At 58.3% G+C, this 27,568-nt stretch overlaps 2 protein-coding genes across 3 annotated transcripts; one reads left to right on the plus strand and one right to left on the minus strand.

Moving 5' to 3' along the window:
- Nucleotides 1-330: 330 nt before the first annotated feature.
- Nucleotides 331-20,989, minus strand: TUBGCP2 (tubulin gamma complex component 2). The gene is made up of 18 exons (XM_024121429.3): nucleotides 20,906-20,989; nucleotides 17,961-18,130; nucleotides 16,923-17,051; nucleotides 16,022-16,198; nucleotides 14,983-15,142; nucleotides 11,462-11,669; nucleotides 11,084-11,283; nucleotides 10,650-10,839; nucleotides 9,943-10,088; nucleotides 8,325-8,505; nucleotides 6,886-7,066; nucleotides 4,449-4,621; nucleotides 4,171-4,299; nucleotides 3,778-3,898; nucleotides 3,125-3,268; nucleotides 2,874-3,002; nucleotides 2,032-2,195; nucleotides 331-581 (listed from the first exon to the last, which is right to left on the minus strand). The coding sequence occupies exons 2-18, from the start codon at nucleotides 18,108-18,110 to the stop codon at nucleotides 446-448; spliced, it is 2,718 nt and encodes a 905-aa protein (XP_023977197.1). The 5' UTR covers nucleotides 18,111-18,130; nucleotides 20,906-20,989; the 3' UTR covers nucleotides 331-445.
- ZNF511 (zinc finger protein 511) lies at nucleotides 20,983-26,242 on the plus strand. 2 transcript variants are annotated; one of them, XM_024121431.3, is made up of 6 exons: nucleotides 20,983-21,214; nucleotides 21,450-21,523; nucleotides 21,816-22,017; nucleotides 22,172-22,296; nucleotides 23,415-23,564; nucleotides 24,372-26,242. In XM_024121431.3, exons 1-6 carry the CDS (start codon nucleotides 21,062-21,064, stop codon nucleotides 24,388-24,390), a joined length of 723 nt encoding a protein of 240 aa, XP_023977199.1. In that variant the 5' UTR covers nucleotides 20,983-21,061; the 3' UTR covers nucleotides 24,391-26,242. The 2 variants fall into 2 exon arrangements, with proteins under 2 accessions (XP_023977199.1, XP_023977198.1); XM_024121430.3 differs by having other exon boundaries at nucleotides 24,343-24,840.
- Nucleotides 26,243-27,568: the final 1,326 nt, after the last annotated feature.

A 27,568-nucleotide genomic window follows, 5' to 3' on the forward strand; every position in this document is an offset into this window, starting at 1 on the left:
CCCAAGCTGCTCCAGCTTCGGGACAAGGGGCTGTGCTGCCCCCTGCTGCCTGGAGCAGTCCCCTGCCTGCAGTGTGAGGGGTTCCTGCTGACCCCAGGGAGCCCAGCCCCACTTCACAGGGACACGTGTGGACATCGGGCCCAGACCTCGCCCCCGCCTGGCACCTTGGTAACTGTCCTGATGTTGTTCAAAGGCCATGTGTTCTCTGTCTGACTTGAAACCAAAAAACTCTTTAAAGGGACTCTGCTCGCTTCAGGAAAGCGCGCAGACAAGCAGACCCTCTCTGGTCTGAGTGCACGAGCCCCGAGAAACGACAGGAGCTGAGTGCAGACAATTCAACTTTATGTTTAAACAGGACACACAGCACAAGCGTTCTGGAAACATCTGGTGAGAAATCTCTGAACTCATCCACCTGAGGCTTCAGCTGTGGCAGGAGCGGCTGGCCTCACTGCGCAGTGACGGCGACCCTGGGCGCTGGAGCTGGGGGCCCCTGCGGGCTGGGCACTGGGGGGGCCGCCTTCTGGCTCCTCTCTGCAGACAGGCGCTCCAGCCGCTCTGTGTAGAAGCCGTTGAAGTCGAGCCTGCAGGGCAAGTGGGCAGGGTCCCTGCAGACGCCTCCGTGGCCACGCTGGTGACCCCCTTACCACCCCACGGTGAAGGGCACAGGAGGCACTCAAGTCGCCGGCACATGCGCACGCGGACACACACAACCGGGCCCGAGGCTCCACCTGCCCCAGCAATACTGAGAATAAAGCTTAAAGACACAGGTGAGGACTTTCCTGGTGGCACAGTGGTTAAGAGTCTGCCTGCCAATGCAGGGGACACGGGTTCGAGCCCTGGCCTGGGAAGATCCCACATGCCACGGAGCAACTAAGCCCGTGCGCCACAACTACTGAGCCTGCGCTCTAGAGCCCGCGAGCCGCAACTACTGAAGCCCGGGCGCCACGACTACTGAAGCCCGCGTGCCTAGAGCCCGTGCTCCACAACAACAGAAGCCACCGCAATGAGAAGGCTGCGTGCTGCAACGAACAGTAGCTCCCGCTTGCCGCAACTAGGGAAAGCCTGCGCGCAGCAACGAGGACCCAACGCAGCCACAAAAAAAAAAGACACAGGTGAAGTGAGACAAATGTCTCCAGCCCCTGGACGTTGGGGCTCTCCGAACCCCGGAGCCCAGGACATTGGAACGCCTGTGGGCAGAATAGGGCAGCCCAATGTTTGGCCGAGCCTGAGGCTACCCAACAGGAGGCTTCCGAGGGCAAGGACAGCCCCTTCCTCACCTGAACCCACCCCCAAAGCGAGCAGGCCCATCACGTCCCCTCTGAGGAGCAGGAAACCGCCGGCCCCAGGTCCACAGACCCCACCGACCGGCCCTCGGGCCCCGCGCGCCCGTCCTCACCATCTCTGCACAGCCCTCCCCACGGCGCCCCAGATTCCGCGGACTCCTGCTCGCGTCAGACCTGCAGGCTCGCCGCTCCCGGGGTCACGGGAGGTGGACCCCAGGGGGGCACCAACGGGGCCCTGGAGGCGCGGCCGGCCCCACATGCCAACACGGCAGGCCGGGCGAGCGCTGCCCTGACCTCCTGTGCGTTCCCCACGGTCTTCTGACCTGCCGCCAGCGGGAAGGCAGTGCCACCTCACTGCTCATCTGGAGACAGTGCGACGGCCCGCGGCTGGGGCCAAAGGGCCCTTCCAGTGTCCTGGGTTCTGGCTTGGGGCACAGCGGCCAGTGCAACTGACCCAGGCCTGGCCCTCGGAACACAGAGAAACGGGGCGGGGGCTGATGGGGCGGCCTGACGTGTACCGGTCAACACGTGCACACACGTGAGCACGCATGACGCACATGTGAACACACACATGAATACCCGCTCACGTGTGAACGCCCAGATGCCATTCCTCCGGCGAGTGACCAGCAGCAGCATGAGGAGGCCAAGGGCAGCGCCTCGGCTGGACAGACGTGGCCTCTGTCACACCTGCTCCGATTGGCGGGAGGACGTGGAGGGGCAGGGAGCCGGCGGGGGGCGGAGCACCCACCTGGAGATGACGCTGGCCATGCCATGCTCGCAGTCGCTGGTGCTGTAGATGCTCAGCCGGGCCAGGAGGTCGAGCAGGTGGGCTGAGAAATTCTTATCGAACTTACTGATGGTGGCCTCGAAGCTGGGGGCCAGCTGCGGAGCGCCCACGTGCTCGGCCAGGCACTGCAAGACATGGCTGTAGTGACTTGGCCGCCTGCCAGCAGCTCAGCCCCCTTCTCTCCTTTTTTTAAATAGAAAAATGTGTCTCGGGAATTCTTCACGTGATGAGGGGTAAAACGTTAGGTACTGTGAAAACCCCTGAGACGGCAGGACCTAGAGACGCTCCAGGCAGCCGGCCCTGCCGTGCGGCCCCACCACACGGAACCAAGAAGGACGCGAACCTCAGGGTTTCCGTGTGTGGCTCAGATTTTCTGGCTGACACTGTTCTCTCTTGACCGCCGCTCAGCAAGAGGGGAACCTGGGAGTGCCTGCCTGGTCTCACCCTGCCCCACCACACCCCACCCTACAGGACGCACACAGGCACCCGCCGAGCCGCCTGGCCCTTCCAGTTACAGACAGACTATAATCACAGTGACCGCGGGCCCCTGTGGGGCGTCCCCACGGCTCAGCCTTACCACACCCCCCCTAAACGACGCAGCCTCGCCATGGGAAGTCGGGAAGGGAGATTCTCCGTGGCTTGTATTTGGAACATAAATTTAAGAGTCTTTTTATCAATCAAAGGGAAGACAGGCATGGCAGGCTGTAGCAGGTGTGGTTTCTAAGCGCCGTGACCCTAATGCTGTGTCAAATCCCAGCAGGAGAAAGGAGGGCCTCGGGACGCCCGCTTGGCCACCCACCCACCTTGCGGGCACGCTCCTTGCGGGCACGCTCCTGGGCCCGCTCGGCCCCCGTGGGCGGCCCCCGCACCGCGCCGTGCTCCAGCGTCAGGTGGCCCAGCTCGCTGTCCAGCTTCATGCTCTGCGTGAATCTCTTGGGGGTCGGGAGGAAACGCTCGTCAGCCACGACCAGCCCGCTCGAGGGAACGCGGCCCCCACGTGGCTGGGAGGGTCTGCAGGACGGGCTCCCCGCCACCCAGAGCCCCGGGGGCGAACCTGCATGCAGTTGGTGAACATGACGCACACGGACATGAGCTTGGAGAAGACGCGCAGCAGCTCGGGGTTGGTCAGCATGCAGTCCTTCAGGCAGCTGTCCAGGAAGCTGGTGTGGTGGCCCAGCACGTCATCAATGTTGGAGGCCTGGGCGGGAGACACCGTCAGAGCCGCTCTGCTGAGACGAGCACACCAAGGCCCTGACGGGGCTGCTTTGTACGCTCGGTGTTGTTTCCATGTTTTAAACAATCCTGTGGTCTTTGGGGGAAAACTTCAAAATATCGCTAAAAGAACACACTGAATGTGCCCCAGAAGGTCCAAGGTTTCGTTTTTAAAGACAGAAAACAAGGAAGAAACGCTGCCCCCTTGCACTTGCCGCTCCTGGCATTTGGTGACATGAACTTTTTGGCTGACGGCCCCCAGGGGCCCTGGGATGGGCCTGGATGGGGCGCTGACCCAGCACCGAGGCTCCGAGGGAACCGCACACTCTTCCGGCAGCCTGAGCCTGGGCGACGTGGTCCTGCGTGCCCTGCCCTCCACTGCTAACACAGCTCTGGCGGCATCGGGGGAGCCATCGGGGGAGCTGTAGGGTCCGTGCCCCACCTCCGCCTCCCTGACCCCTGACCAGGCGTCGCGACCAGCTGGGCTAAACTCACAGATCTCAGGCTCTTCTCCAGGATGTGCCAAGTCGGCTCCAACACCTCAAACATCATGTAGTACTGGATGTTCTGGACGAAGTTGAGCATCCGCTGCCGCAGGGTGAAAGCGCCCGCGAACCTGCGCCAGGCGAAGGCGTCAGATACACAGGGCGCCCGCGGGCCCCCAGCACTCGCGATGTGCCGAGCACCCCTGGGCCTGCAGGCGCTCCCAGCCCTGGAGGAGCCGGAGGTCCACGAAGGGCTCTGGCTCAGACACGCCCCACCATCCCACAGTCTAACGGCAGCATGGAACATCAGAGACATGGAGGCTGCACATGCCAGCTCCTGGGTCTCTGTTTTCGGGGTGTGGAGAGGAACCTCCCTGCTCCACGGGAGCCCCGGAGGACGTACCACTTGGCCGAGTGCAGGGAGTACTGCTTGGCAGTCTTGTTGCTGATCCAAACGTTGCAGAGCTGCCGTTCCACGTGCTTGCAGTAGAACATGTGTCTGAAGAGCATCTGATAGCGGGTCAGGGCTTTCCTGCGAAGAAGGAACGAGGCGGATTCCGACAGACGCCTGGGGGTTGTTGCTGGCACCAGACATCAAACGCGAGGCTCACGGGGCGGAAGGTGACCTGAGCAGCCAGTAACCCCCAGGGGCCTAAGCAGGCGTGAGAGCCTGATGCTTACCTGTTAATGATCAGAGACAGGGGCCACTTCACCACGTAGTCGAAGGAGAAGGCCTCGAGGCCACTCAGCGTGAGTTCGGTGGGGTCAGCGTGGACCATCGCCTTCTCCTGCTTGGTCTCGATGGCGAGGACACGCAGAAGCTGGGTGATGAGGTCGTGAGGCATCAGGTCAATCTGGGGAAAGAGAAACAAAAAAGCATCAGGTCCCAACCCCACCCCGGCCCTGCATCACGAAATGGAAAAGCGAGTCCAGGGCCGAGGAATCTCCTCCAGACATGGATTCTAAGTCTGGGAGGCTGGCTTAAAACACCAAACATCTACTGATAAACCTTAATTAAAAAACAAAACTGCTTTCAGTCAAAACAGAAAAAGAAGAGTACAGAGAAATTACTTTAAAAACATCCCTGATGGTATCAAGGAGAAACAAGGGAAAGTGAGAAACCCTGAATCCCGCGAGACTTAGCCCTTCTCCACCACCTGCACAGGCCAGGCGGAGGGAGCACGTGGCGAGGGTGGGGCACGGCGGTTCTGGGCAGGGAAGGCAGTCCACACACTGCCTCATTCACACCCTTACAAGGTGCCACCTATGTGCCAGAGACGTGGGACAATTCCTGTAAACTGATAAGAAACTGAGAGGATAGAGGATGAATGACAGAACCACAATGAAAGACAAATAAGGAAGGATGAAGAAGTGCACAGGAGTCCGCAGGTGAGAACTCACGCCACCTGCTGCAGAAGTGGACCCTGAATGGTGTGCTCCCTCCCACCAGGGCCGCGGCCCGACTCAGCGGGCAGCCCGGGGCCCGCGGACTGAGCATCAGTGATGTCAGTCCAGTGGAGCACTGGCCGTGTGCTTTGACCCAAGAATCTGACTGCCAGGATCTTATACTATAAGAACATTCCTGCACCTCACAAGAGACCCCAAAACATATGAAGTGCGAACTGACAGAACTGAGAAGCGTCTACGATGACAGCAGGAGGCCTGACACCCTGCTGTCAACAACACAGACAACCAGGCAGGTCAGAGACAGGACGTGAGCACAGTGAGCTGACTGCCCCCACGGGATGCGGCCCCAAACAGCTATTAGGCATGCAGAACACTCCCCAGGACAGACCATACGTGAGGCCACAAAGCCAGAACTTACTAATAAGATTATCAAAACTGGTATCATAACATGCCCTCTGATTACAACAGGATGAAGTGAGAAATCAGTAAGAGAATAAAATAAGAAAATTCACAAATAGTGAAAATTAAATATGCTCTTAAAACAAATGGGTCAAGGAAGAATCACAGGAGAAATTCAAAAACATCTTGAGAGAGGCTTCCCTGGTGGCGCAGTGGTTGAGAATCCGCCTGCCGATGCAGGGGACGTGGGTTCGTGCCCCGGTCCGGAAGGATCCCACATGCCGCGGAGCGGCTGGGCCCGAGAGCCATGGCCGTTGAGCCTGCACGTCCAGAGCCTGTGTTCCGCAACGGGAGAGGCCACAACAGTGAGAGGCCCGCGTACCACAAAAAAACCCAAAAACAAAAACCAAAAAAGCAAAAAAAAACATCTTGAGACGAAGAGAAATGAAAACACCATAACCAAAACTGATGGGATGCAGTAAAAGCAGAGCTCAGAGAGAAACTCAGAGCAGCAAATGCCCGTGTTAAAAAAGAACAATCTCAAGTCAACAACCTAACTTTACAACTTAAGAAACTAGAAAAACAGCAAACTAAACCGGAGGTCAGCAGAAAAAGGAAGATAATAAAGATTAGAGAAGAAATAAACAAAACACAGAACAGAGAAACAACAGAGAAAACTGATGAAACCAAGTTAGCTCTCTGAAAGATCAGCAAAATTGATAAGCTTTTAGTTACATTTGACTAAAAAAAGAGAAGAGACTCATATTACTAAAATCAGAAATGGAAGTGGGGACATTACCATCAACCTTACAGGAATAAACAGGATTATGAGAACTAATTCCTACACAAATTCCTAAGCACACACAAACTACCAAAACTGACTCAAGAAGAAACAGAAAATTAGCACAGACCTGTAACCGGAGAGGAGACGGAAGAAACAACCAAACCTTCACAACAAAGAAAGCTTCACTGGTGAATTCTACCAAACACCCCAGGAAGAGCGGACACCAACCCTCTTGAAACTCTTCCAGAAATCCGGAGGAGGGAACCCTTCCAGATCAGTCTATGAGGCCATAGATGCTACAGAAAACTAAAGCCAACATCCCTGCCAGACACGGATGCAGAGTCCCCCAGAGACCCCAACCCCCCGGTTCAGCAGCCCACGGAGAGGCTCACATACCACGACCCCGAGACGCGTCCCTAACAGAGCCGAGGAAAACCCTGTGAGCATTTCAGCCGGGGCAGGAAAAGCAATCGTCAAGGGCTGGCTTCTGCTGTCTCTCTCTCCAGGTCCCTGGGGGCGCCTGCTCACCTTGAGGTCATCTTTGAAGGGGTCAGTGTTGGCGGTGCTCATGCGCAGGGCCAGCTCCAGCAGCGCCTCCAGGCGGGTGGGCGTGATGTCGTCCACTGGCTTCTTCAGCTCCTCCTCTGTGAGGTCCATGAAGTGCACGAAAAAGTCGCCCTGGTCCATCAGGAAGTAGCGCTTGATGGACCTGTGGGCAGGAGAGGTGAGAGGCCGTGGACACGAGGACAGCCCAGACCCGCAGAGTGCTCCCCACGAGGGGTGCTGGGGTGATGGGGGGAGCTGGGCGGAGACCGGGAGGAGGTTCCCACGCCCACGGGTGCCCCGAGTCCACGGGTGCCCACGCCAAGAAATACATTTACGGGGGGACCAGGGGTCAGCTCCAAATGTGCTGAAATGAACAGCAGGGTCACAGCACTGCACAGGACATGCTGCCAGAAAGGCACTGGGGACTGCAGACAGGTCCCTGGGAGGGCAGGGGGCCAAGGAGGGGGCTGGCGGCCGCAAGGAGGGAGCTGTGCCACCACAGACGAGGGGAGGCGGGCAAACACGGCCCTCTGTCGGCCTCTGGGGGCGGGCGCACCTCAGGCGGGCCACGAGCTCCTTCTCCTCCATGAGGAAGTCCAGCAGCACCTTGCTGGCATAGTTGAAGGCCTTCTCGATCTGCTCCACGTACGCACGCTCCTTCAGCGTGTAGATGACCTCTTTGGCCACAGGGCAGGTCACGTCATGGCCACACTCTCTGACCACATTCAGATATTTTCCTGGAAAAAGTCGGATTACCATGCTTGCTATATACGTGATAACTCGCAGGCCTGAACCCCAGACATCGCAGCCCCAGTGCTGGCCAGAGGCAGGCAAGAGAACCAGCCAGCTGAGCACAGTCCCTAACCCCTCGCCCAGAGCAGAGCAGCACAGCTGTCGCCACAAAGGGCTGCAACCTCCTGTGACTTCATACCTGCACTCGCCTCATCAAGCGCACAGGAATAACCTCAGAGAGCCTCACGAGAACCAGACGCTACACCACCTCCCAACCCCTCCCTCAGCCCAGATCTCAGAACCAAAGTGTGAGGCCCCGGCTGGAGCGTGTCTCCAGGTAACTCATCCCACACGTGTCTCTAAATCACGTTCCTGACCACAAGGAGATGAGTAAAAACCCTGCCAGCCCAGTGGGGCACGTGTCCTTTACTGCTTTTCCTGTGTTAGTCTGTGATACTGAGAAATAAGACACATACCTCTGGTCTTTGTTCTTGGTTCCTGGCACTGAGCTCCTAAAACCCTTGGGATTTTGTGGCTCTGCCAGAAAGGCACTGGGGACTGCAGACAGGTCCCTGGGAGGGCAGGGGGCCAAGGAGGGGGCTGGCGGCCGCAAGGAGGGAGCTGTGCCACCACAGACGAGGGGAGGCGGGCAAACACGGCCCTCTGTCGGCCTCTGGGGGCGGGCGCACCTCAGGCGGGCCACGAGCTCCTTCTCCTCCATGAGGAAGTCCAGCAGCACCTTGCTGGCATAGTTGAAGGCCTTCTCGATCTGCTCCACGTACGCACGCTCCTTCAGCGTGTAGATGACCTCTTTGGCCACAGGGCAGGTCACGTCATGGCCACACTCTCTGACCACATTCAGATATTTTCCTGGAAAAAGTCGGATTACCATGCTTGCTATATACGTGATAACTCGCAGGCCTGAACCCCAGACATCGCAGCCCCAGTGCTGGCCAGAGGCAGGCAAGAGAACCAGCCAGCTGAGCACAGTCCCTAACCCCTCGCCCAGAGCAGAGCAGCACAGCTGTCGCCACAAAGGGCTGCAACCTCCTGTGACTTCATACCTGCACTCGCCTCATCAAGCGCACAGGAATAACCTCAGAGAGCCTCACGAGAACCAGACGCTACACCACCTCCCAACCCCTCCCTCAGCCCAGATCTCAGAACCAAAGTGTGAGGCCCCGGCTGGAGCGTGTCTCCAGGTAACTCATCCCACACGTGTCTCTAAATCACGTTCCTGACCACAAGGAGATGAGTAAAAACCCTGCCAGCCCAGTGGGGCACGTGTCCTTTACTGCTTTTCCTGTGTTAGTCTGTGATACTGAGAAATAAGACACATACCTCTGGTCTTTGTTCTTGGTTCCTGGCACTGAGCTCCTAAAACCCTTGGGATTTTGTGGCTCACAAGCCCCTTTCACCCACACCTGAGTTTACACTCGCAAGGTGACTCCTGGCCATCCGTACACAGCTTCGGGATGGGGGCTGGCGGCCGGAGGAACCAACCACGTGACGGGAGAGTGAAACCCTCAGCCCCGTCCCCATATCTGGGGGGAGGGAGGGGCTGGAGGCTGAGTTAATTCCCAACGGCTCGCGAGCCGATCAGCCGTGCCCTGTCCCGGAACCTGCATGAAAACCCTGCAGGAAGGGGTTTGGAGAGCTTCTGGGCTGGTGAACGTGTCCACCTGCCAGGAGGGTGGTGCCCGGCACACCCCAGCTCCACGGGGACAGACTCTCCTGTGCTCGGGACCCTTCCACACCCGCCCCATGGACCTCCTCATCGGGCTGTTCATCTGCATCCTTTACAACATGCTCTGTAACAGACCAGCGATCTAGTTAAGTCAAGTGTTTTCCTGAGTCTGGGAGCCGTCGTGGCAAATATCGAACCTGAGGAGGGGGTCGCGGGAACCCGATTCATGGCCACACTGGATGGAGTGCAGTGGCCTGGGGACCCGACACTTGTGACCGGCGCCTGGTGGGGGCGGCCTCGAGGGACGGAGCCCTGACCCTGTGGGGCCTGCACTGACCCTGGCACGTAGTGCCAGAACTGAGTTAAATGCAGGGGGGGTCACCCAGCTGGTGTCCACGGGGAGCGGAGAACTGGCTGTTGTGCTCAGAAGTGCTGGGAGCAGAAAACAGTGTTCCTTTAAGTGGCCGCAGAGCTTTAAGAATCACAGAAGGACGGTGAGCCAAGCTCAGGGGCGGGACGGAGTGAGCGCACCGGGTGCCAGCACTGCGGGCGGGCGCCTACCCCGGTGGGCGGCGGGCGGGGACACGACACAGCCCGCCCGGCCCCGCCCCCACGGTCACCTGTGCTGAGCACCTTGCCCGCCATCTTCTGCAGGAAGGACGGGATCTGCCGCTGCACCACCGTGTAGCGCTGGTCCCAGTACTTGTCGTTGTAGTCCTCCTGGAGCTTCTCCTTGCGCAGCTCACGCTCCTCCACCATGAACTCGCTGCAAGGCACAGAGCTCGCCGCACCGGCCACCACGAGCCCCAGGAGTCCACGGGGGCCACGGACAGCCCCGCCGCCCTCGACTCTCAGCCGTGAGTGAGGATCCACCCGCCGACCCCCTCTGGGGCGAAGTGCTCATCCCCCGGGCGCAGAGGGGACTGAGGTCGGCAGGGCTGGACGGGACGCTGGCTTCACATTACTCCACCCGCCCCCGCTACGGGAACCTCGCGTGTTCTTCCATCTCGAACGCGGGCAACAGGACGACACTCCCGTCAGGCCCATGTTCCTGTCACCAGCAGAGCCAGACACCCTGACGCCACCTACGCTTACCGAGGAAGGGCTGCCTCGCCAGGCCCTCATGCTAGATTTTGTCATCTGGGTCGTTAGTAAATTACGTCTAGACAACAGGTTCATTTTTTTAACGTTCCGACGTGTACAACAGATACACGTCAGCACAGAATTCTCCGTGAGCTGGCGCGCTTCACGTTGTGTGCTGAGTGTGGGGTCAGCTGAGAAGGGCCCGCAGGCCCCCACCCCACCCCGCTACCTCCGCGGCCCCTACCTGTACGGGTCGTCGATGATGCCCCTGTAGATCCACTTCTCCAGGATCTCGAAGTAGGGCACGCTGGCGGCCGTGGTGAGGTACAGACACAGCTCCTGTGCCTGGCTGTCGCCCGTGTAGCTGAAGCTCCGGTCGTGCAGGAGGCTCAGGGTCGACCCCCCGACACACTCGCCTTTGTCCACCGAGGTGGCTGCCAGGGGAGAGGACGGCGCTCAGTGCTGAGAGGGCCACCGGGCCACGACGGGCCCCTCCTCAGGGAACAGGCCTTCCTTTTGGGATAAGCTCCAACTACAAAGCTGTGGTTTTTGGAAGCTCCCGGAGTCTTCCTCCCGCAAACGAATACAACACAAAGCTGCACGGCTTTCGCCTCCCAAAAGTAAGAATCGGAGGACGAGAGCCCTGGCTTGGGGGTCCCTCCCACCAGGTCCGCGCACCCAGGGAAGCCAGGATGTCCACGGTGCGCATGGCCGGCTGGATGTGGAACCAGAGCTTCTGCAGGGACAGCAGGCCCTGCCTCTGCAGCTGCTCCAGCTGCGTGACCAGGACCAGGTACTCTTTCACCAGCGTCCTCATGGCGGCCGCCAGGGCGTGGTTCACCTGCCCGTACTCGAAGGAGGACTTTTCCTCGACGAACCTGCGAAGAAAGGCAGTCCTGAGCACCGGGCAGCTGAGAGCTGCGTCTCAGAAGGGATGCTCAGAGCCTCTGCCCCAACCCCAGAGGGCACCGTGGGCAACGCCTCCCTCCTCCAGGCCCAGGAGTGAGGCCGCGACTGTCCCCGCAAGGGGCTGAGTGCACTTTGCTGGGTGCCTACCTGGTCACGGTGGAGTAGCTGGAGGCTGCTGGGAGGACCCTGCTCACCAGCTCCCGGATGGACAGGTCCAGGCTGGGGTCCACGAGGAAGGTGCGGCTCTGCCTCCCCGTGAGGGGCTGGGCGGTAACGTACCTGCCGTCCACACCCACCAGCACGTACAGCAGGTCCTCCACGACGGCCGCCTCCTGGGCAGCCAGGGGCAGTGTGCCTGTGGGCGCAGACGCCAGCTGGCCTCGCCGCCCCCAGACCCCCCTCCGCCGCCCCTGGGTGACTCCCTCCAGTGCTGGTGGATGTGAAAGCCAAGGCGATCCCTCGGCTTAACTGATCCCGTCGGGGGGCCAAAGGCTGAGATTACACAGCCTGGACCGGCCTGTCGGAGCCTTAAAGCAAGTAAAACCCTCCAAACAGAAATTACCCGCTTGCACTTAAAAGGACAAAGTTGGGAACGACAGAGCGCTTCTGATATGTGTCGTGCTCGTAACACTCACTACAACCTGCTAAAGCCTGCGTCACTCAGGGAGAAAAAGGCTTCCTCTGAACGCTCTAAAACGCTGATGATTTCTCTTTCACAGTGCGAGATGGTTCCCTTTGACCCCGATAGACTGAGGACAGTCACAGGCCACGGACCAGGGCTGCCCCCCAAACGCCTCGCGGTCCCAGCGGCTCCCCACCTCTTGGTTCTCAGCCCAGATGGCCCTCGGCACCCTCCCGACACTGCTGGGCCAGAGGCAGAACCAGGAGAGAGGCGTCCAAGAGGCCGCTGGTGCCCTGGGGCCGCCCGTGTCAGCCCCAGGGCACCCGGAACCGGGGCCTGGCAGCTCGGGATGGGGCGCACCACACACCCGCGCCTACAGAAGCCCCGCCGGCCTTGCACGTCCGCAGGCGCACACCTGCCGGTGGAAGCAGGACGGCTCTGAGCCAGTGGCCCCCTGTCCGGGCACGGGTCACTCCGGACTCAGAGCCGCCCCTGAACTTCAGGTGGTTTTCCTCCACGGCTCTGGCAGGTCCGACTCCAACCTCAGGACCCCTGAGGGAGGCAGGTCCGGCTGCCTGACCCCCAAGTGGAGGGCTGCTGACCTCTGCACTGCTTACCGCCAACCTTGGCGTCTCCCTGGCCAAGGCCCGGCTGAGGCTCTTGGGGTGCAGGCCCCGGGTGGGCACCTAGGGTCCTGGGGCAGACGCCACCCAGGCCCCAACCCCTCTCCCCGCCAGCGGGGAGAGCAGAGTGTCGCGGGCTGCGTTATCGTGAGGCGGGCCAAGAGACTATGTACAGGACCTTCGGGAGGCACGGCCAGCTTGAGGCCTAGCTCTGAGGGACACAGTGCAGAGGCTGGGATGGGAGGCCGCATGAGCCGCCTGGGTCTCCGCAACTCACCGGGGTGCAGGGCACAGGCCGGACACTCGAAGCCGGCTCTGGGACGACGGAGACGCGCACTGGGGGCCGGGCAGGACAGGGCTCAGGTCTGTACCCTCGTGTAGGGCCACCGGCCACCAAGGTCAAGTTAAAGAAAACCAAAAATCCAATTCTCAGCTACGCCAGCCATCCGACGCCCACCAGCTGCGTGTGGCCGGTGCATGCACTGGACGAGACAGAAAGTTCTGTGGGACATGCTGAGACCCCAGCTGTTGGGAGAGGACAAATGCCCTCAGGCTGAAAGGGCAGGTGGAGGTGGGGCTGGGGCCAGGCGGGCGCAGCGGGAGGGACGCAAACACCACGCGGGGAGGAGGAGACGCCGGGGAAGGTCGGAGCCTGCTGTGGACACGCTCAGCACACAGATTCTCCCGGAGTTCAGGAGAGCGGCGCCAGGGACAGAGCTGGGGTCACACTGGGACACTGGATTCCTTCAAACTGACGTGGTCACTGGGGAAGGGGACATTTGACGAGAACCAGGAGCACGGCCCGAGGATGCGAGACGAGGTGGGGGGAGGGGTCCCCCGGGGGACGGGGTGTGTGGCGCAGGACAGTGCCTCTGCTGCCCAAACGTCCAGAAAACCGACTGCGTCCGCAAGACCTGAGCCCGAGGCTCGGGGACCCATCAGAGGCTGCTGTGCGGGAGCTGCACACGCGGTTAGAAGACGCCCGCGCTCGTGCCCTTGGGGACAAGGCCCTGCGTCAGGGCAGGACTCGTGAGGGCGGGAGGCGCCACGCCGCCTGGCCATGGACGGGCTGGCCCAGGTGAGCGCACGGAGCTGGAGGCCGGCGCGAGGAGGGTCAGCCCGGCTGTGGGTGGGCGGCGGGCAAGTGGGTTGTAGGGGGACCTGCCTCAGCAGGGATTCAGACGGCAAGATGACTAGGGACGGCTGGTGGGGGGTGTCCTGCAGGGCCGCTGCACGTCACCTGCGGAGGCAGGTCCCTCCCGGGTGAGGCTCTGCGAGGGGGAGGCCAAGACAGGGCTGAGGACGACCACGCTGACCACAGGCACCGGAGCATAGACGGGGCCAGGGGGCCGTGGAGGCTGCGTCAGGGCCTGAGGCGCTGGGCCAGGGGGTGACAGAGGGCAGTATGGTGACAAGAGGCCTGCGGGATGGGCGTCAATCCCACCTCCGGAGCCCACGGGGTGCGGTTGCAGAAGGGACACGGGCCAGGCTGCCCATCCGGACAGAGTTCTCCCCGGGAACGGCATCACGCAAGGCAGCCTCGGAGCCACCCCCACGCGAGGCCCGCCCGCTGTGGCCGGTGTGTGCGAGCAGCCACACAGGAAACCTACACGGGAAACCTGGCACGTCAAACACCATAAGCACGTCCTGCCCTGGAGAGCCAGCGCCTGGCCGCCTCCGCTCTGGCCGAGCCTCCCCCAAAGGCGCCTCATGCGGGCTTGGAGCCTCCCTGGCTTCTAACTGGTCCAAGCCTGCAAACGCAACACGGAGACGCCACGACCGCGGGGAACAGACTCCCTCAGTGGTTCTGCTGCCAAAGTCCTCCAGATTCTGCCACGTGTGCAGTGGAGCCCGAGGCGTCTCATCGGCCTGCCCAGCCAGCCCCTGGGAATGCCAGGCCCCAGGCCTGCAGCACCGGGGCCCCCACCTGCCCTGCTTCTCACCCTTGGATGTGGCCCCGGCGCCCAGGCTCCTCTGATGGCCACAGAGCGGGCGCGGCCACACTCCCCTCCCCAGGCGGGCTCTGCGGGCGCCTCTCTGTGAGCACCGAGTGTTCCCTGCTGCCCCTGCTTCCCGTGTGCCCCGGGAGCCAGAGAGCGAGACGGCAGAATCTGCAGCGGCATGGCTCACTGTTGGGAAGGCCGACCCGGTGATCCTGCCATCCCAGGGCTGCCCGAGCCCCAGGACGCAGGCGCTCCTGAAAGCCGGGCAAGAGCCAGCCCAGACACTGGCACATCACCACCCACTGCTGACCGGGGATGGGAACATGAAGGACGGTGTCCGGCGGGCACTGCTCCTTGCCATGCGGCCAAGGGCAGGAGAGGGCCCGGGTGATGGCACAACGCCGGCCCGCCGTCTCCGCAGGGCTCGGCCCTCCCTGCCGCGACGAGGCCCCTGCAGTCAGAAGTCACCGCGTCACCTACCGATGGGCACAGCCGCGTCCACGCTCGCGCCTGAGCCTGTCAGGAAGTCCCCAAGCAGCATGGGCCTCTCGTACACCCACGATGGGAAGACAGGGAGGCGCTGGCCCAAGTTTTTTTTGTTCTGCTTGTCTCGAAGCATCTTTCTCGTGAGTTCCAGAGACTGGTGGGGAGGTTTTTAAAAACAAAAAAGAAAGATACGCCTTCAGTACAAACACTTAAAACTGACACGTCCGCAGTATGAAAAAGCAGATGCCTGAGCACACGTGTGGAAAAGAAACACACGTGTCTGAGCCCATCGCAGTGCAAGGGGCCGGGGACAAGGCAGATGGGGCCCAGCCCCTCATCAGGGTCTGGTCTGCACGGGGCCCACAGGTAAAGCAGGAGCTTTCGCACGGTGCAGGCCCACTCTCGGGACCTCCGGGCACAGCTCACCGCTTTTCCCGGTGGCACAAGGTCTAGGCCTGAGCTGCCAGGTGAAAGGAAGGCCCAGTGAGAGTCGGCCGGAGAAGAGGCGCCCCTACTCGAGCCCCTCGGGACTGAGGGACAGAGAGGGATGGCCACTCTGGCTCGGGCAGGGAGCCGTGGTCCCCACGGGTGCCCAGCTCTCCGAGCACTCGCAGGGGGTGAGGGGGTGTCGAGGACAGGGGCAGTGGTGGGAGGACCCCATGAGATGGGGACAGAGGACATGCCCAGCCCACACTGGCCTGCAGCTCAGACCTCAGGATGCAGCTCTGAGCGGCTCGAGAGCCAGAGGCAAGACTGGGAAGACAGAAGGACGGCAGGAGACCAGGGCTGGACACAAAGTCAAAGGCAAGAAAAGCGGCAGGTGAGGCAGATAAAGTATCACCTCAAACCAATTGCCCAGCGTCAGTGAGGGGAGCCAGGACTTGCACTGGCCAAGCCTACAGAATGGGCGGGCAGCAGCCACTGACCCCCCCAGGTGAGTCAGAACCCCCCACCTGGGGCCCGTAGCTCCTGTCCCAGAGCCAGGCCCCCACCGGGCCAGACTCCACACTCAGACGCCTCTGCCACATGGTACCTGCTGCCATGTGGGGCCCGTGGCCACGCTGCCCAGCTGCTTCCTCAGCTCCTCCAGCTCCTGCATGGAGATCTTGGAGGCTGTGGCGGGGGCGCCGAAGCTGGCAGTGCTGCTGGCTGCGGCACCGGCCGCGAGTTCCGCTCTCTCCTTGGCGTTCTGCTGTAAATACTGCAGGGTCTGGAAGCGCACGGCCCGGTGTCAGGCGGGCCTCAAGCTCGTGTGCTCCGCCAGGCCCCACCGCCCCACTCCACTGCCTCCAGCTGCAGCCTCCACGCGGAGGCCGAGAGCAGGGGCCCCGCTCGTCCTGGAGCTACAGCCTGCTCTCCCGACGCTGCCTGCCACGAGGTGCCATGCCCCCAGATCACGGGAGGTCGGGATCCCAAACCCTGTTTCCAGTGGCTCGGCCTTTGCTCCACACGAGACCGGCCTCCCTTGCTGCTCGAGACCACGTCCCTCCATCTGTCCCGGCGTGGTGGCCACCACGCGCACGGCCACACGCTTCCCTGCTGAACGGACCCTGGGCCTCATGATGCGAAAGGAAGCGTCGACCAGCCCTGGATGCCCTGGGCCACGGCTCCTCAGACTGCACGCACTTCCTTCAGTATCACAAGTTAACACACGCTCAATTTAAAACCGACAAGAACACGGCCTGGACAACGAAGGACAGAGGCCCCCAGCCCCAGAGGTCACAGTTAACGCTCCTTGTGTTGATCACCACCGCGCGTTACTTCCGTTCGGGTGTGCGTACCTCAGTGCTACAGGTGTGAGGCCGGGGGGGTTAACAAGGGGCCGCCCAGGCGAGGACAGATCTCAGGGGCCAGGCGGGACACCCATCCGTCCATCCCCCCAGACGCAGAGAGGCTCTCTTCCTCACATAGCCACCCCCGAGCCCGGCACCCACCTCCCTGTCCTCCGTGAGCTTTGACAGCAGGTACACCAGGGGGTCAAGGTTCCTCGTGTTCTTCGATTTCAGTTCATCATATTTCTTCAGAAAGTCCTCAGGAGTACGAGAAAATTCTGCTATTTTAACCTCAAAAGCACAGACAGAATGATTTAGAGACGATAACTAGGAACTTTAAAAAGCCTTGCAAAAACTAAACCCAAAAATACACAGTGAAGTTAGGTAGATGGAATAGTCACGTGTCTCTGAACTAAAACGAAGAAAACTCAACAAAATGCTTTGTTAAACTTACCCATATTCTCTTCTGTGGTTTCTCCCATGTTATGCTTCCTAAGCCTTAGGTCAGACAACAACCACTTACGTTTTTCCTAGTAGTTTATGCATTCATTCCATACACTTAACTCTTTTCTCTCTGGAATTCATTATTACACACACGTTCAGGGGCTACGTTTTCTCATGGATTAAAATGCTCCCCTTAAAATAAATTAGACATAACTACGTGTCCTAAGCTCTCTGTTCTGCTCAGTAAGTTTCCTGAATTATCCTTGTGCCATCATTAGGCTGTTAAAATAAATGAAGCCTCATCACGTGTTTTTAAAATAAATTTCAAAATTGTCTTTTACTGAAAACCTGTAATTTTGAATTTTACATTATTTGAATTTAAAAAAATCCACTTTGAAGGGATTTCAATGTGGCTAACGCCAGGAGCTTCCTTTTTCACCCAGAGGAGAATCTGTGTCACGATGTGAACAGAAATCAGGACCATCTGGGCCTCCCTCCTCATGCGGCGCAGGGAGGGCGTGGCTAAGAGTCTGGGTTCCCAGGTCAGGCTGCCAGCCCAACACTCTCCCCGAGCCTTCATTTACTCATCTGTGCAACGGGTGATGGGGAGGAGCCAACGGAAGCAGAGCGGAGCAGAAAACATGGTCCATGAAGAGCATGTGACAAGTGTTGTCTGCCAGCGTACTGGCACCGCTGTGGCTGCTCGTCAGGAAGGTGAACTTTGCTCCCAGTGCAGCACCGGGGACAGGCACTCACTTTGGCACTGTGTGCAGACACAGTGGTTGTGACATACGGGGTCCTGTTCTTCTGCAGCAGGTCGATGTAGACCTCGGCCCCGTCCCCTCCGTGCACTCGCAGCAGGCTGAGCAGCTCATTGACGTCGTGGTGAATCCGAAATTCACTCATGATTTTGGCTCTGTGTTCTCCTAAAGGTAAGAGGAGAGCCATTTATAAAACAAGAGGCTATAAAATTAAAAAGTTTTAAAGCAATTGAACTGGCCAATGTCAGGTCTTTGAGAAGCCAAATTGTCACAGGGCCCATCCTGGCCCGAAGGTTCCCCGTGAAGACACCACCACAGCCTGCTCCGACCAGCACGTGGGGCCCCTTCCTGGGGAGACTCCTCCTCGCCCGCCGCTGGGGTCTGTCATTCTCACTGGGCGCTGCCTCAGTGGGCAGCTCCCATGGGAATCAGTGCTGAGCACCATCAGCTCCAGCCAGGTTCCAGGCTCACTCCTCAGCTCGGGGGGGCCGGCACGTGCACCCAGAGTGGACGTGGCCCTAAGGCCCGGGCCCCCCCTTCCTCCTGGGTGACCCCAACCACACGTGGCCCTGGGCCAGCAGGGAGCTGCTCCCCTCAGGTGGCAGACAGCACTTTCTAGTCCCAGCTGTGCAGATACAGTGGTCCCAGCCCTTCAGGGACCCTGATCTATACAGGGAGCTCTGCATAGGCCTAAGCCACCGCCCCTCGCGGCTCCCCCATGAGGCCCACACCTGCAGCTCCAGTTGCCTCCAGCTGTGTGTTCTCTGTGCACTCTGGTAGCCAGGACGCTGCCTTTCCTCGCCCAGGCTGGGCTTTGCTAAGACTGCTACACGTCTCCTATGTACTTGAGCTGGGTAGGCTTCCCCTTCAGCTCAGTCTGCCCTGTGGATCAGATGTCCTAGGGTCTCCCCACTGGATCTCACTCATGGTCAAAACCATAAATGAGATCCCATCAAGAAGACAGTGGTAGCCTGCAAGGGGACTTCTATGCAGATGTCCCCAAAGGGACAGTAGTGGCCTGCAGGGGGACTTCTGTTCTCCCACTGATGACTGGTCCAATTAGCCATTATTATTAAGAGTAAGACAGACAAACACGGGCAATTAGTCATAGATTCAACAAATAAACATGAGCAAACTTCACATGTTTCACATAACTGTTTCAACATGGCTACGCAGGGTCCATAATTTAGGATCATGAACAACAAAAGACTGTTGGAAATTATAGGCAAAGTCATTTCTGTCTGTGATTTTTCTGAGGAAAGGGTCTTTCAACAGATTCTCAAAGGCTGTGACCCTAAAAAGGTTAGAACGGCTGTGTCAACAGCTCCAGTGAAGACAAGCCATGAGTTAACAGCAGGTGGGGAAGGCTCGGCACACACGCCCACAACGTTGATATTAATTTGTACCTCTACATCCAGAGACTCTAATCCTGAGTGATGGAAAACAAGTTCCCCACATACAAATATCACAGTCACCTACATAAACGTCAAATACCGGTCAGAGGCAGGGTGTCTCCAAACACGAAAGCAGAACAGTAAGTGTGAGCTGGTGTGGAACTCGCCAGCATGCATACATTTTACACCAGGAGGAGGCGCTCACAGTGAGTGACCACAGTCATGGGCACGGGGCCTGGGCTGCGGGATCCCAGGCAGCCTGAGCCCTGACTTGGTGCTTCCAGGCTGTAGGGCCCTGGACAAGGAGCCTGTCCTCTGTAAGCTTCCTCTGAAAAGGGGTGAGTACTAGATCCTGCCCACGAAGCTGCTGTGGAGATTACATACAGCACCTAAGGGCCTGCACTGTTGTTATCAGAAAAGCAGAAACAAACGTTGCTATTGCTACACGTGGCCAACCACCTGGAAACACCCGCTGTTACCCGAGCAATGGAAAACTGGATCTGAATCACTGCCAGCATCCTCAACCATCACCTTCTAATTAGTCACAGAGCGGCTGAATGAGGCACTGCGAACTACAAGCCAAACAGAAAAGACAGCACGGAGCTCTCCCACCAATGGCCTCTTCCATTCCAAGGGCAACTGCTTTTACCCACATTCTACGAGGTTTCCAGGGACCGCGGGGTGTTCTCTAACAGCTGGACTGAGGACCACTTTGGCCACCTAGACGGCATGGACACTGCGTTTGCCATCTCTCCACCAGTCACAAGTGGGTGGACAGGGCTCTTCAGAAGAAAGATCATTTAAGAAAATGTTTATTTAGAAACTATCTTCGTGAACCTTGACATCTGTGGTAGAAACAAGAGCGCAGACATTCCACATCAAGTATTAATACTACAAGGAGCCTGCTGTTCCACGTGGATCTGGGGAACAATTCCTGCAAGATCTGTGGCTCTCACCTGCAGGTAGCACCTCCCCTGAGGGGACCTGGAAATGCGTGCAGGACTTTTGGTTGTCACCTCACCGTAATGGTGCTCCTGATACTCCCCGGGGCGGGAGGCCAGGGGAGCGAAACACCAACACAACCCTCCCACCAAAACTGCCAAGAGCGTCCGCACCCAAGACAACTCTGAGGAACATTTAATTACAACAGCTCGGCTGATCTTTTTAATGCTCCCGAGGGCTTCACCCTACTGGTCGCCACCAACGGACCCACAGACCCCGGTGATTGTGAGCTGCCGTGGGGCCGCGGGACCGGCACAACAAATCGCGAATTTCCCAAAGACCACTCGGGCTCCAGTCTGCGGACTGGTCTGGAGACAGGATGGTCCAGAGGCCGCGGCAGCCCTTCAGGTGGGAGACAAGGCGCCGGGGGGGCGGGGGTGATGGCAACGAGGACGGGAGGGAGGAGGGAGGGAGGGAACCTCTAGAGCCGGGAGCCGGCGCTGCTCGGGGCCGGGAAAGGGACCCGAACCATCGGCGGGACGCGCGAGGTCAGCTCCGCATAGAAGCCGCCCCCAGGCTCAGGCCCCTCCGCCCCGGGACTCACCGCAGGGGCGCGCCCGGCCCGAGCCCGCCAAGCCGGCCAAGCCCGCAGGGTAGCCCCGCCGGCGGCGGAAGTGGCGCTCTACGTCACGTCCGGCCCCGCCCCGGCCGGCTCGCGGACGGTGGCCGACAGGCCGTGGCGCCGCTGGCGCTCAGGGCGATGCAGCTGCCACCCGCTCTGCACGCACGCCTGGCGGGGGCACCCGGGTCGGCCGAGCCTCTCCCCGTGGAGCGGAACCCCGCGGCCGGGACCGCGCCCTTCCGCTTCGCGCCGCGCCTGGTGCGCTTCCCACGGGAGCACGACTTCTTCGAGGTGCGTGAGCGGAGGCAGGAGAGAGCGGTTGTGGCTGGGGGCGGAGCCGGCGCCCTGGGGGCAGGGCTTGGATGGGGCGGGGGAAATGCTCGGGGCGGGGCCTGGGTGGGCCGGGCCTGGGTGGGGCGGGGGCAGACTCCCGGTGGGCGGGGCTGAGGCTCTGGGTGGGGCCGGGGTCCTAGGGGCGGGGCCCGGGGTGGGGCCGGGTCAGAACCCACGACGCTGTCTCCCGCAGGACGGGGACGTGCAGCGGCACCTCTACCTCCAGGATGTGCTCACGCAGGTGGGCGGGGCGCCCGAGAGGCCCAGGTGAGTGCTGTGGTCCAGCAAGGGGCCCTTCTTGCGCTCTCCTGGCCCCACCCTCTGCCCGCCCCGCCCCGCCCCTGGTGCCCGCCCCGCTCCTCTGCCTGTACCACCACCGAAGTCTGGCCTCACCCCCGCCTAGCTTGTCTGTAAAAATGTAATTGTTATGAAAGTAGGATCTGGGCTTGCAAGAGAAAATCCGAAGCTTTATCCGTCCACTTAAAGGGGAGTGTGGTGACGGGAGCCTGGCGTCCTGTCCGCCGTGGGATGGCATCCCCATCAGGCGTTCCTCTGGCAGGGTGCCTGAGTTCACCTGTCAGGTGGCCGGCTGCTGCCAGGCGTTCGGCGCCCTGGACGACTACGAGCACCACTACCACGCTCTGCACGGCAACGTCTGCTCCTTCTGTGAGCGGGCCTTCCCTTCTGGACGCCTGCTGGACGCCCACATCCTGGAGTGGCATGACTCGCTCTTCCAGATTCTGGCCGAGCGGCAGGACATGGTGGGTGACAGCTCGCCCGCTGAGGCCAAGGGCAGTCATCACGGGGGCTCGTCCCTGAGCCGTGTGCCTCGTGGTGCCAGAGCCTGGGGTCGGAGCGCCGCGGTGAGATGGGCAGCCCTGGGGTCAGGCTGGGGTGATGCTCTTTCCATTTCAGTATCAGTGCCTGGTGGAGGGCTGCACAGAGAAGTTCAGAACCAGCAGAGACCGGAAGGAGCACCTGGTGATGCGTCACCTCTACCCTGTGGACTTCCGCTTCGATAAACCGAGGAAGAGCAGAGGGTGTGTGGCGGTGCGCCGGGAAGCCGCCTCCCGAGCCTAGAAAGCCTTTGCGCGCATAGACTTTGAGGGTGCAGATGCCCTCGTTCAGCATCTGCCGTTAACGTTACATTTAGCTGCAGGTTACAGAAGCCCTGACAAGTCGGGAGCCGTTAACCGAGAGGGGTTAAGCAGATGGGGTGGTTCTGTGTGTGGCCCCGCCGGCTGCAGGGAGGACGGGAAGTGGAGAACCTGCCTTCCCGGGCCTGTGCTGGGAGTGGCTGGGGTACCATCTCGGGGTCTGCCGGGCGTGCAGGAACACCACCGCGTCCCTCTGCATTCGCGCTTCACCTCCACCCCGTTCATCACCTCCCTTCCATTCTCATGTGGGCCTTGGGGAATTTGTCCCAGGCCGTGAGCCCCTCACCTCACGTGGGGCCGTCTGGTTTTTCCCTTGTCCCGTCAGTATATGTTTACAAACTTGACACAGCCACGTGTTACATGTTACTGTTCAGAACGCACTGTGGGAAGTACCTCTGGGAGTAGCCTGTAAGTGCGTGTTACGTTACTTTGCCTTTTCATTAAGTGATTTCCTCAGGTGAAGCTTCATCACCATCTAAAAGTAGCATTGATTGAAGTCGTTTCAGACTAAATTGTTGTCCCCAGACAGCACTTTGCTGTTCACAGTAGAATAATCTGGAGAACCAACTTCAATATGGGAGATTTTTATAAGGCCTTGAGTATAAGGTAACTCTTTCCTTTCCAAGAAATCATTTGAAGGAGAAGAACCCTACGATGCTGGATTGAGACACTGGTGTTCAGGAGGAGACGTTCAGTATTGTGTGGTTGCTTTCAGTAATTTTCTCAGTGATTGTAATGGAGAGACGTTTGGTACCGTTGGTAGTCATTTGCCACGTGACACCATAAAAATACTGTTTTTAAAAGACGGAGTGTGACTATCAAACCTAAATTCATAGAACATGGCTTGTGTCATATGAACATTCACTTCTCCACGTTCTGGTAGCCTGAAAATTACTCTCTGATACAACAGTCATAAAATAGCTTTGCAAATTCAGTCCTGGGGGAAGCTGGGGCTGCAGGCACTGACACCTGGAAGCGCCCTCACCACCTGTCTTCCCCAGCCCAGCCATGCCCGGTGCCGCTGAGCAGGTGTTGGCAGAAACCCTGGGGGATGACGGGGTGCCTTCGGAAGGCGACGCCATGGAAGTCTGCTCTGAACACGTGGAGCCCCCACCAGAACCCGCGGGAGAGAGGCGGGCCTACAGCCACAGGTCAGTACCTGGGCACCTTTCTGAAGCAGGTTCTGAAGCTGTGCTTCTCCTGGAGAATTCCGGGTTTGACCCTGGGCCGGCCCAGTTCTCACTGAGAGAAACCGCCCCTGGGTTGGAGCGTTGGCTTCAGCGGGAGGTGAAAGCCAACCATCCTGCTGCCCTCGGACGACCTGGAGCCCCAGCAGCACAGGACTGCAAAGCACTGACCCCCTTGACCATGGCCTAAGCTGGGATGGAGAGACCCAGGGTGTAATTGCTCGAGTAACAACCTACGAGTCTGTCTTTCTAGTATTAACTGTGCTTTTATCGGAGATAAAGTTGATTCCAAATCTAATTTGGGGGTAAATGTTGGAGAAATAGAAAAAATCGCCAATAAATTCAAACCGACAGGGAGATGAACTCGTGTCCTTCAGCTGCCCTCGCGCAGTTGCCCAGAATTTGGCCTGAGAGTGAGTCCCAGGTGCCACCCGGAGGGCGGGTCACAGGGAGCCTGAGCTGGAGCCCGGACACATTCTCCTGGGTGGGTGGTCGGTGGCAGGGGGTCAGTGGCGGGGAGCGTCTCCCACCGGAAGCAGGTTTGGAGCGGCCGGCCTGCTGCAGGCAGGGAGGGGAGAGTCCGGTGAGAGCGAGCGAGCGGACACCCTGCGTGGCTCGCGGTGGAAGAGGGAGTGTCCAGAGCAAGAATCAGGCCCCACGAGCCCACGGGACTGCCAGCGTGACCTGGGTTGTTTGCGAGCGAAAGCGTAGCAGTTTAGCGTGAAGGTGTCTCTCATTTCAGGATACCATCTACCATCTGTTTTGGTCAAGGTGCCTCACGAGGATTTAAAAGCACCAAGAAGAGAAATAAGCACCAGTAACGGCGGTTCCTCTGCGGCCCTGCGGCGGTGTTGCCGGGCTTTTCCTCTCGCCCCGCGGGGGCCCCAGGACCCCGGCCTGTGCCGCCCTCCATGTCGCGGGCCTGTGACCGACTGAACGAGGCCGGTGGCTATGTGGGAAGCCGTGGGGGAGCCGCGGATTCCGGGAAGGGCCCCCTCGTGCGGTGACTGGGGTGTTGGGAGCAGCCCCCGCCCCCCAATGTCCTTGTGAAACACGTGGAGTAAATGGTTATCGTTAACGGTCTCTGGTCGACATTCTGTGTTGGGGGGAGGGAGATCAGCAGCAGTTACTGGTGAGGACTTTGTTTTCAGCAGCCACTTCTCAGAGGGGGTGACTGACTTGCACAGCTCATCAGGGCTTCAAGGGAGATGCCCGTGGTCCTCGCACCCGAGCTTGGCAAGGTGAGCGGAAGCCTCGGGTGGAGCTGGGGAGCCGGGAGGGACCTGGGCCGGGGAGGGCGGAGCGCAGACCTAGGCGGGCAGCTGACTTGGCTCCAATTTGATGACATCAGGGCCCCCAGGCTGGACCTGGGGAGTGGGGACCCACCAGCCGGCTGTCCCCCTGTGGTGCCCGGTGCTTCCGTGCCCACCCGAGGCCCCGCTCGGCCCATCTCGCCTGGCCTGCTCCCACTCTGGGCTCCAGTCTGGTGGGGGCAGCAGGTTCTGGCCTGCGACCACCCCCGCCAAGCCCTGTGCACAGCTCTGCAGACATGGGTCGGGGCTGGTGGTTGTCAGTTTGAAGTTGTTCTTTGGAAGATTACTTGTCTCCTCTTTGTCTGTCGTGGTTCCACTAAGATGTCAGGGGAAGGTACTCATCGCCCTACCTGCTCATTGTTGAATGTCTTGAATCTGGGTTTTATCTCTTCAGATATTGTCTTTACTCCAATCTCTGTTCCTTCTCCTTCTAAAACCCCAACCAAATGTACGTCAGACACCCTCCCTCTGTCTTCTAACAGCCCTTCCGTATTTCCCATTCCTTATCTGTCTTTGTTACATTCTGGATAATTTCTTAAGATCCACTTTTCAGTTCACTAATTTTCTCATCAGCTGTATCAAATGTGCTGTTGAACTCATTCAGTGTTTAATTTCCATAGTTACGATTTTCAATTCTTTAATTCTATGTTGTTTTTCTAATTTGCTGGACTTTGTAGCTTTTGTTTATCACATTTTCAACTCATTCTTTTCTTTTTTAACATGTTAAACTTATTGTACATTCTCTGATTGATAATATCAATGTTTGAAGACTCTGTGGGTCTGATTTTTCTGTCCATTTTTTCTGTTGACTCACTCATGGTGCCTTGTTTCCTGGTGAATTCTGTGATTTTTGGCTGTGAGTTTGTATTTCTTGGAACTTTACCTCTGGAGTTTCTCTGACATGTCTGGGTTCTTCCTGAAAGAATTAGTATTTGCTTCTGCCATGTGACTGGGGAGCTATGATCTAGGACCACTTTAACTTTAAAATAAATTATTAGAAAAAAAAGAAGGACTTCCCTGGTGGTCCAGTGGTAAAGAATCCGCCTTCCAATGCAGGGGATGTGGGTTCAGTCCCTGGTCGGGGAACTTAGATCCCACATGCCACAACTACTGAGCTTGTGCACCACAAACTACAGAGCCCACATGCCCTGGAGCCAATGCGCCTTAACTAGAGAGGAAAAAAAAAACAACAAAAACCCACACCACAACTAGAGAAAAGCCTGCGCATCACAACGAAGAGCCTGCACCTCAATGAAAAGATCCCTCATGCCTCAATGAAGATCCCGCATGCCACGACTAAGACCCGACACAGCCAAAAAAATAAAGAAAATAAAAAAGAAAATAAAATTTAAAATAATAAAAAAAAAGGGCTTCCCTTGTGGTACAGTGGTTAAGAATCTGCCTGCCAGTGCAGGAGACGGTGGTTCGAGCCCTGGCCTGGGAAGATCCCACATGCCACAGTGCAACTACGCCCATGCGCTGCAACTACTGAGCCTGTGCTCTAGAGCCCGGGAGCCACAGCTACTGAGCCAGCGTGCCACACTACTGAAGCCCGCGCGCCTAGAGCCTGTGCTCCGCAACAAGAGAAGCCACCGCGGTGAGAAGCCCGAGCACCGCAACACACAGTAGCCCCCGCTCGCTGCAACTAGAGAAAGCCCACGCGCAGCAGTGAAGACCCAGCGCAGCCAAAAATAAGTAAATGAAATGAATTCATAAAATAAATAAATAAATAAAAAATTATCAGGTATGAGTTTTCACCCCCCAATTCACTTTTCCGCAAATGCCTTTTCTGTGTTGTCTTTACACAACCTTAGCCAAAGCAGAATATCTGAGTAACAGACACAGACCCCTCATTTCACTTATAGCAAGAGAAATAGAAATAAAAATACACAGACCCTTTCTCACACATCCAGTTGACAAAACCCAAAGGTTTGATGGCACACCCTGTTGCAGGGGGTGGGGGGACACGCATCTCATACTCTCACACTTTGTCAGTGGGGTGCTGAATGCTGCAGCCACCTACGAAGTGGAGTTTACCAATGCCTAACAAAATCACTTCTGCACTTACCCTTTGACCTAGCAGTCCTACTTCTGGAGATATACCCTGAACTCACATTGGCAAAAATTCAAAATATCTACCCTAAAGGTATTTCACTCTTCAGTGAAATTTCTTATAGCCGATTACTGAGGACAACTCAAATGTCCCAAGTACCAAATGATCTGAGTAGTGTTGAGAACTGAAAGTTTTTGGCTTGAGAAAAAGAAGATACAGGTTTAGGATAATTGAAGTTAATAAAAACCCCATAGTCCTGAATTTGAATTAGAACTATTGCTATAAACCCATAATGTATATACCATATTTATTAAATCAATAACTTTACTGAAAGCCTGGACTAGTTTTTTGAAATCAAGGAAGTTATTGAGGAATGCCAAGCTGGGAGTCAGGAGTCACCTTAAAAAGGTCCTGCTGGCCAAGAACAGGACAGCTTGAGTGGCACTGAGAACAGTAATTGCAATTGAATGAAGCACATGAAATATACGTAAATCCATGAGTCATAATCATTCTTTAAAAACAAAACCTCATTGACTACCTTTGGGAGGAGATCAGGAATTGATATCTTTTGAAAACTGGTAAATCAAGGGAAAGTCAAGGAC

Source organism: Physeter macrocephalus, chromosome 20 (genome assembly GCF_002837175.3).
Source record: "Physeter macrocephalus isolate SW-GA chromosome 20, ASM283717v5, whole genome shotgun sequence".
NCBI classification, from domain to species: Eukaryota; Metazoa; Chordata; class Mammalia; order Artiodactyla; family Physeteridae; genus Physeter; species Physeter macrocephalus.

What these genes read in the sequence shown, in the direction of transcription:
- TUBGCP2 (XM_024121429.3), bottom strand. Translation starts at nt 18,110, where the DNA reads ATGAGTGAATTTCGGATTCACCACGACGTCAATGAGCTGCTCAGCCTG. An exon ending in GGACATCCTGGCTTCCCTGG is followed by an intron (nt 10,840 to 11,083) that starts GTGCGCGGACCT and finishes CTCCCCTGGCAG; the next exon opens with CCACCTCGGTGGACAAAGGC. An exon ending in CCTTCAAAGATGACCTCAAG is followed by an intron (nt 4,622 to 6,885) that starts GTGAGCAGGCGC and finishes CTCTTTCCCCAG; the next exon opens with ATTGACCTGATGCCTCACGA.
- ZNF511 (XM_024121430.3), top strand. Translation starts at nt 21,062, where the DNA reads ATGCAGCTGCCACCCGCTCTGCACGCACGCCTGGCGGGGGCACCCGGG. An exon ending in GGGGCGCCCGAGAGGCCCAG is followed by an intron (nt 21,524 to 21,815) that starts GTGAGTGCTGTG and finishes TTCCTCTGGCAG; the next exon opens with GGTGCCTGAGTTCACCTGTC. An exon ending in AAACCGAGGAAGAGCAGAGG is followed by an intron (nt 22,297 to 23,414) that starts GTGTGTGGCGGT and finishes TGTCTTCCCCAG; the next exon opens with CCCAGCCATGCCCGGTGCCG.